Source organism: Myotis lucifugus, unplaced genomic scaffold (assembly GCF_000147115.1).
Source record: "Myotis lucifugus unplaced genomic scaffold, Myoluc2.0 scaffold_115, whole genome shotgun sequence".
In the NCBI taxonomy this organism is placed as follows: Eukaryota; Metazoa; Chordata; class Mammalia; order Chiroptera; family Vespertilionidae; genus Myotis; species Myotis lucifugus.
Genome location: NW_005871163.1, coordinates 401,517 through 409,403, shown reverse-complemented (window position 1 = coordinate 409,403; position 7,887 = coordinate 401,517). Strand labels below are relative to the sequence as shown.

At 56.0% G+C, this 7,887-nt stretch overlaps 1 protein-coding gene across 1 annotated transcript in view; it reads right to left on the bottom strand.

Annotated features, from left to right (window-relative positions):
* Positions 1 to 5,230, bottom strand: part of LCTL (lactase like) — a 12,456-nt gene extending 7,226 nt beyond the window's left edge. The window contains exons 1-8 of the mRNA XM_023757860.1: positions 5,113 to 5,230; positions 4,587 to 4,750; positions 3,821 to 3,908; positions 3,446 to 3,555; positions 1,869 to 1,997; positions 1,671 to 1,766; positions 408 to 462; positions 155 to 316 (exon numbers count right to left, since the gene is read on the bottom strand). Coding sequence (XP_023613628.1) covers positions 155 to 316; positions 408 to 462; positions 1,671 to 1,766; positions 1,869 to 1,997; positions 3,446 to 3,555; positions 3,821 to 3,908; positions 4,587 to 4,750; positions 5,113 to 5,230 — 922 coding nt within the window. The remainder of the gene's footprint in view (positions 1 to 154; positions 317 to 407; positions 463 to 1,670; positions 1,767 to 1,868; positions 1,998 to 3,445; positions 3,556 to 3,820; positions 3,909 to 4,586; positions 4,751 to 5,112) is intronic.
* Positions 5,231 to 7,887: the final 2,657 nt, after the last annotated feature.

The following is a 7,887-nucleotide window of genomic DNA, read 5'->3' as shown; positions in this document are numbered from 1 at the left end:
ACACACACACTGCCCTAATTTAAACAACCAGTTCTCAGTTCTTGACAGCCTCACCCAACCCCAGGGTGTTCTACCCTCCTGCCTTTTGCTCATTTCACCTAAGTTCAGGACTGTCGCTGTGGCATCTGCAGTTTTAAAATGGGTCTTGGCTCACCGATACGCTCCTTCATGACTTGGGGGTAGTCACCAGCATAAATGGGGTTGGCAAACCAGCCCAGGCAGAACTGTAGATATCTCTCGGCAGCTTCTATGTCCTTGGGATTACTAGTGTCCACTGGTTCCCCCCAGTCGCAGTTTAATGAAATCCCCACCAGCCCTTAAAGGAAAAGAAAGGAGGGGTGGCAGTCAGGAGTGACCATCACTCCTCTGGACACGTGATTCTCAGCACGTGTGGCGGTGCAGCTCACCTTGCTGCCTGCTGCGCCATGTGCTGTTGTAAGAATGCCAGGCTTGGGCATGGGCCTGAAAGAGGAAGGACTTCATCAGAGGGGCCTGACCCCTCCATTTCTCTCCTCCCTTTCCTTCCTAACTCTAGAGATCCAGATGGAGTCCCATCATTTTCATGAGTCTAGCCTTGGTTATCCCAATCCATAGTCTCCCATCCTCTGACCTCCAGAGGCACTTATTTTCTTTGTACGATACAGGAAACTTGGTCTAAATCTGGCATAAACACATAAACCACCACTACGTGTCTTTTTTTCTAAGGTTCTTGCTAAAGCTTCTCATGTTCCTGGTTGTCCACTGCAGTAGTAGGCAGTACTTTTCCCCTACCGAGCTCAGGAAGCTAGGAGAATACCAAGCACCTGGCACATCCTTGAGAAATGGGATTCAAAATGTGCCAGCCTACCTTCTTTTTATATTCTCTCCCAGTGACCCATTGATGTCTCCAGAGCTCTGCCCTTTAAATACTCACAGTTGCTCTTTATTGCTGCTTCTAAACCATCTCTCCTTCCTCCTTCAAAAACCCTAGGTCTTGTCAGGCCAGCGTGGCTCAGTGGTTGAGCATCAACCTATGAACCAGGAGGTCACGGTTCGATTCCCGGTTGGGGCATATGCCTGGGTTGTGGGCTGGATTCCCAGTGTGGGGGATGCAGGAGGCAGCTGATTGATGATTCTCTCTCATCATTGATGTTTCTATCTCTCTCTCCCTCTCCCTTCCTCTCTGAAATCAATCAAAATATATTTAAGAAAAAAACAAAAAACCCTAGGCCTTTTGAAATCCATGCTATCAGAGGAGTACTCTTAAATTACTACTGTCCTTCACCAACTGTCCTCCAGTTACTTTCTGCTCATTTCATTGAAGTTTTCAGCCTCTAGTTCACTGTCATTCCCCCGTTCCTGTCACCATTCCACACAAGACAGTTTAGAACTACAGGGACAAGTTTTCCCATGGGTGCCCTCCACTGCTTGGCTGGATTGTAAGCCCTAGCGAGCAGCCAGGATACACCATCTCAGCCTCAGTGTCCCGCAGAGCACCAGATGACAGGACACTCCGGTCAGTCCTCATGGAAGGAAAGTGGACAGTGAGAAAGGGCTATGGAAGATGCTGGCTCTGAGGTGGGGCCACAGAGGACAGAGCTCAGGCTCGGACCCCTGGCCATGCAGAGCGGACACCGGGGCTTGTCCCTCCACCCTGAACCCAGACTTCCCTCCCAGAAAGCCCGCCTCACCTTAATGATGTGGTGAGCCGCCTTGTACAAGCCTGTGCCGTGGAGCTTCAGGCCTGGTGCGTGGTGGCCCGTCTCATAGCCCTTTTCTGCCATTGTCTACAGGGATGGCAAGTGGGGACCGATGGGGCCTGTGAGAAGTGGCAGGGAACGCTCTGGCCTGGGAAGTGGGTTTTCTCACCCGGAGGGGGCCCTGCTTACCCGCGGATCACTGAAAGTGACCCAGTACTTCACCCGGTCCCCAAAGGCCTCGAAGCACAGGTTGGCGTAATCACTGAAGTAGTTGGTCATGCTCGCGTTCTGCCACCCGCCATACTTGACCTGGAGCAGCTGCGAACAGAGAGGCGCAGAGAGGAGCTGGTGCCCTAAGGGTCTGTCTTCCGAAAAGACTCGGAGCTGATTGGCCAAGTGTGTGGGAGAAGCGGGCGAGTACAGCTACAGAGGATGTTCGGAGGAGAGGGTGGAAGAGATGCAGGGTGTTGAGCATTTAAGACTGAAGATGATGGCAGTGATGGACCATGAAACGTAAATGTGGAGACGAACTGTGTTAGGTACCTTGGGAGCAGGGAAGGTTTGAGATTCATGCTTCAAAGGAACTGGATAGAGTGAATATTTAAGAAAATTTGCCAAGGGAAAGAAGCGTGATCATGGGGAAATAATCTTAAATATAAATTCCGAAGAAATAAGGCACTGGGCATGAAAGCTCTGGTTGGGATTCTGAGGGCCGTGCTGCTGTCAGACCCTCAGAGGAGCCTGTTATGAGAGAGGACTCCGCTTCCTTCAGCACAGGGCTCTCTCCCAGCCAGAGGATCTGCTCACGAGGGCCGGCTTTCCCGGGGCTCAGCATCCCATCAATATTACCTACCAGCTCTCCTTGGTGGGTTTGAGGGGATGCTAAAGGGTAGGTAAGTGAAGGCAACCAACCAAGGACGAAGCTGGGGGATGGTTTCCAGTTCATCTGCTTAAAGGCTGCTCTCTGCCCCCAGCCCCAGCTTAGAGACTTCCCTTCCCATAGAACAAACCCTGTCACTTCAGCTCAGCGGTTGAGGCCTTGCAAGTTGCCCCTCCCCTCTCTATCCTGCCCCCTCCAGCCTGCTCCCCGAACTCTAACCGAATCACTTGCCCAGCCGCTCCCTCTCCTTGCCATGCTCCCTCCAGCCAGAACACCGCTCCTCCCACTTCATGCCCCAGCTTGCAAAGCACTGACCAGACTCATTCTCCTCCCAGCACCTCCCTGAGGCCATGTCTCTATCCTCTGCCTTCCCACCACCATGTCTCACAGGGTCCCATACATGGCTCCTCCCCTGGCTGGGCTGTGATCTCTGTGTGGTCCTGTTGAATGAATAGTGATGTCTAACAGTGATGTTCTTAAGCGTGTTCACACTTCATGGAAACTGCTTGGGGAGGGGGTGGGGCTCGTATGTGAGCACATATGGCGCTGGCTCAAACAAACTGGGGAAAAAGGCTAAACAAACTTGTTAATTATAGCATGTCATCAGATCTTACTCAAAAAGATGTTTTTCTCTTTATAGTTTGATTTGCTGTTTTTAGGACAAATGTTCTGGAAAACCTCAAAATCCGCAGTTAATCACTTACTACAAACATCAGTTAAACCAGCGACCTCCCAGCCACGAGTGAGTCAGATTTCTTCTTGACTCCTTCCCATCTTTGTGTCTGGACCCCAGGCTTGGCCCCCACCTTGGCATCCTAGGCCCAGATCAGGCCCCCTGCTGCCGAGCTGAGCTCCCCATGGGCCTCTGCGCCTGCACAGCCCTCACCTGCGGGAGGTCCCAGTGGTGCAAGGTCACGATGGGGGTGATGTTGCTCTTCAGAAGGGCATCGATGAAGTCGCTGTAGAATTTGATTCCCTTCTCGTTCACCTGGTCACCTGAAGGTGAGATGAAAGGGGGCTTGACAAGAAAGGACCGTGGCCTTGGCCTTCTGAAATGCAGCACTCGTAGGGCTGAAGGTACCTCAGACCACCAGCACGTGAACCTCAAAGGGGTGGTATAGACTCCTGGGAGCCCAGCTGCCTGCAGAGCCTGTGAAAGCTGCTGCCAGAAGAAACTGTCCGTGGTCTCCGTCCCCAAGACTCTCCCTCTCCGTGGCCTAAAGGGGCCACGCTGGGGCTGGGAAGGGGCTGCCTAGCTCACCTCGGACACCAGTGGGTAGGAGCCTGGGCCAAGACAGGGAGAATCGGTAGTGGTTCACGTGCAGCTCCCTCAGCAGAATGATGTCCTCCTGTGCAGACAGGGCCGGAGGCAGGGCAGGTGGCCTGGGGCCCTGGGGTGGGCAGGTAGGGGGCACCCTGAGGGGCCCCAGGCCAAGGCTCACTCATGTCTAGGCTCCTAGTGGGTGAGGAAGCAGCTGTTTCCTCATCTATATAATAGGTGTGATACATACCACCCGCCCCTGCTTCCTCCTGGGGATAGAGTCAAATAAAATGCAGGATATGGGGCGCTTTGCGAGGGCCATAGGGTATTCCTAATAAACATGGGTGATGAGTTCCCCAAAAAAGTCAATCCAGAGAAGAAGAGTGGATGCTGAGCAGAGGGATTGAGGGTGAGCTGGTCCCACTCCCTCCACAGGAGCTGATTCACATGCAGGGATCAGGGATTCAGGCCACGGTGGCCTATGGGCCCTGGGCCATAACATCTGCCCTTCGGCTACCCCTCACTCGGGGACCACAGCAGGGCCCTGAGTCAGGTGGGGCCCTGCTCTCCTTTCCTCCTACATCTACCTTCCTACACCTGCCCACACACCCAGTCCCCGTCCCCACTCGCCCCATCCCCTTTGGTGGGGAGTGTTTAGCAGAGCACTGGGTTGATGTTGTCACTTGGGCTCCCTCAGGATGTCACTTCCCACCTCTCAGCTAGCTGCGTGCTCCAGCACCCACCCACACGCACACCCTTCACTCACCTGGACCCTGTAGTAGCCATTACAGGCCACATCTGCTGTCTCCTCCCCGAGCACTTTCCCCTTCCCGCTGTGCGTGAAGGCATCCCAGATGCTGGGCCCCTTCCCATCCTGGTCCCAGGCGCCCTCCGTCTGGAAGGCGGAGCTGCCCACACCCCAGGAGAATCCTGCAAGTAGAGACCCCAGGCTGGGCTCAGGGGGCTCCCACCCCTGTCCAGCTGGGGACTAGGGTTGTGCTCCCGGCTGCAGGGCAGCCCCTCCCCATCTCTAGGAGAGGGAGTGGGTGGGTAGATGGGGGGAGACAGAATGCATTAAAAACGTTCTTGACAGTGTTAGCTCTCATAGCATGCTATCTGTAGAGTAACTCTAAACAAATCTGTTAGGAACTTCTTTTATTTGAGAACACTACAGAGAGTTATTTTCCACATTCTATCTGTTGGGAAGCTAAAACACCAAACCCCTTGGCAAAGCCAGCCAAGGTGGACAAGCCGACAGACAGACGGACAGACCAACAGAGGAATGGACATACCAGGTGGAAAGGTTCCGTAGTAGAAGGAGGCCTCTTCTGGGGATCCCTTCCTGGTGGCCCCCAGCCCAGACACCAGAAGCAGCACCCACCAAAGGGTGACAAATGGCACTGGCTTCATGGCACCTGGCCCGCCCCCATTCCTGGAAAAGCACACCTGGCAGGTGTAGGCCCGCACAGCCAGGGATGGGGGGCCGGACCCCAGCTTGGAGCAAAGGCCAGGAGGGGAGGAGGAGGGGAGGTAGGCGCGCTTTATCCAGAGCAGCGTTGGCTCAGCTGGGGCCCAGCAGCAGAGGCTGAGGCTGGGCACCAGATGTAATTCCTGCAGATGTGAAGCACTAAGGAGGAGAGGGATGCTGGGCTTGGGGAGCTCTGGGTCTGATGGGGAAGGCCCCCCATCAACCCCACTCCCTGTGTGATAGGGGACCCAGCCCACACCCTGTGAGAGGCCCGGTCTAATGGGAAACCACCTCTCCCTAGAGAAATGTGTGATGGGGCAGGCAGGACAACCAGAGAGCCTCTGCAGCACCCCAACCTACACACTGTGCATGCAGAGGGATGGACCCCCTCCCCCCCCCCCCCCCCCGCATTTTCAAGCCGGGGACGGTGAGCAGGGTCACCACCCTGGAGCCTCCAGTTCTGAGGGTCAGGCCAATTCCCTCCCACTGGGATCCCCTCTCTGATTCCTGGCCAGCTTACCTAGGATTATTCCTGGTCCCAGATACCCCCAGAGCAGTACCTGGTGGCCACAGGGCTCTCAGACTGGCCCCTTCACAGCAGAGCCCATAGCCCTGCCGAAGGTTCTGGTTGGGGGCGTGGTCAGTGGCCTACCCCCTTCCCCGCTCCCACCACCCCCCTCTGTACAAAGAGCTTCAATAACCCCATTCAGTGGGGTGGTTGGGAATGCTGAGCTGGCTAGTGGGGCCTGAGTCAGCAGCTGGGCAGCTTGGCTCTGGGTCCAGGGGAATCCAGGCTGCCCCCTCCCAGGGCAGAGGGGCAGTGACCCGGTCCCGCTGACCCTTTCTGAGCCTGATGTGCCACACTTTAGCCTGCTAAGCTTAAGGTAGAGGTATCGGAGTGGGAATCTGTGTGTGTTGGGGGGGGGGGGGGGAGGGGGATATGTCTCTGTGTCTATCCTTTCCTGCTACCAGAGAGCGCTCACTATTGAAGGTAAAGTTGGTGTTTCCACCTTGCCCTCCTCTCTTTGGACTCCTCATTTATTACTTCACTCACTCATTCGCCAGGCCTGCCTGCTCCCTTCACCTCACTCAGCCCACATTCTTCTTGCCTTTAGCTGAACCCTCATGGTGGCTCTCTCACCTGGGAAGGGTTTACCTCTATATAGTTGATTCATTTCTTTCTACTCATCCTTCAGCTCCTCTATGGGCAGCAGCACCTCCTCCCCCAGGAAGCCTTCCCTGACCCACCCACCCCCAGGTCAGGTTAGGTGCTGTGGGTTTACCTCCAGCCCTGCACGTCCACGTTTGCTGTTTGTGTATCTGTGCCCCTGCCCCCTTGTAGGCCCCTGGGAGGTGAGGGCATGCTGGCCTTGTTCACCCAGCATTCCCAGCGCCAGCACTTACTTGATGCTCAGTCATGTGAGTTCAATCTAAATAACACAATAATTATTCTAAAAACACTTACTGGGTGCTTCCTGCAGTCCAGGTCTTCTCACATGTTGATCCATGTCATCCTCCCAGCACCCCCGTGCAACAGCAGCAGCCTCAGCCTTGATGGGGGGAGAGGGTGTGGATTTCCCGGCCCCCGCAAGGGCAGGATTGTTGCCTGACACCAGTCCGGAGGTGACTCTGCTCTGGGGCTGGTACCACTACTGGACCTGTTCTGAACTCCTCCGCCATTTCCCGCCGGAGCTCCTCCAGGCCTTGCCGCCCTGGCAATTTTCCAGAGATTTGCTGAGGGAGGCCTAAGGGCAGGTGCCTGGACACAGGCAGGGGCTACTCACAACCCCCCACCCCAGGGGCCCAGCTAGGGGCTGGAGCTGGCTCCCTTGGGCTTCCACTGCCAAAGGGGATGAGGGCTTTCTCCTCCTGGACTCAGAGGCGCCCCAGGCAGATTCATGGGGCAGAAATTGCTTCTTGGAGTGGATGACAGGGCTGGTCCCTCAGTAAATACGCAATGAAGGGATGGGGGTTGCTGAGTAACCCCACCACCTCCAACCTTTCCCTCACACTTCCTGAGTCCCCACCAAGTGCTAACGGAGGCCCTGGGGACCAGAGTGAACTGGGACTTGGCCTGTGCCCTGGTCCAGGGGCTCTGGTCTGATGAAGGGAACAGCATGAGCAAAGACCCCAGGGCGTGTCTGGGACCTGGGAGACCTCTCCTCTGGCATCTGTCCTGGGAGGCAGGGCTGTGTCCTGAGGGCGAGCAGGCTGTGGGACAGGCCGTCCTGGCCGTGGGGTTGCTCAAGTGCCCAGGGCCAGGGATGTGCTGTCTGCTCTGGAGCTGGTGCCTGCCTCTCCAGGCTCACGGGCTCTAGGGACTCTGCTCTCTGGGCTGAGCAGGCAGGAAACATAAAACTTTAAGAGCTGATGTCACCTCTGAAAAATGCCCCCTTCTCCTCCCAGAGCCAGAGCCAGGGGCCCAGTGTTTGTGTTGGAGGGTCTGCTGGTTGGCCTGGCATAGCCGGGCGGCTTGGGGTCTGTCTGTGGACTTGGTCTCCACTGTCTGATCCTGTTCTTCCATGACTCTGAGCCTGGCTCTGGCGGGAAGGACGTGGGCCTCACAGCTGGGTGACCCTACAGACTCCCTCCCCCACGT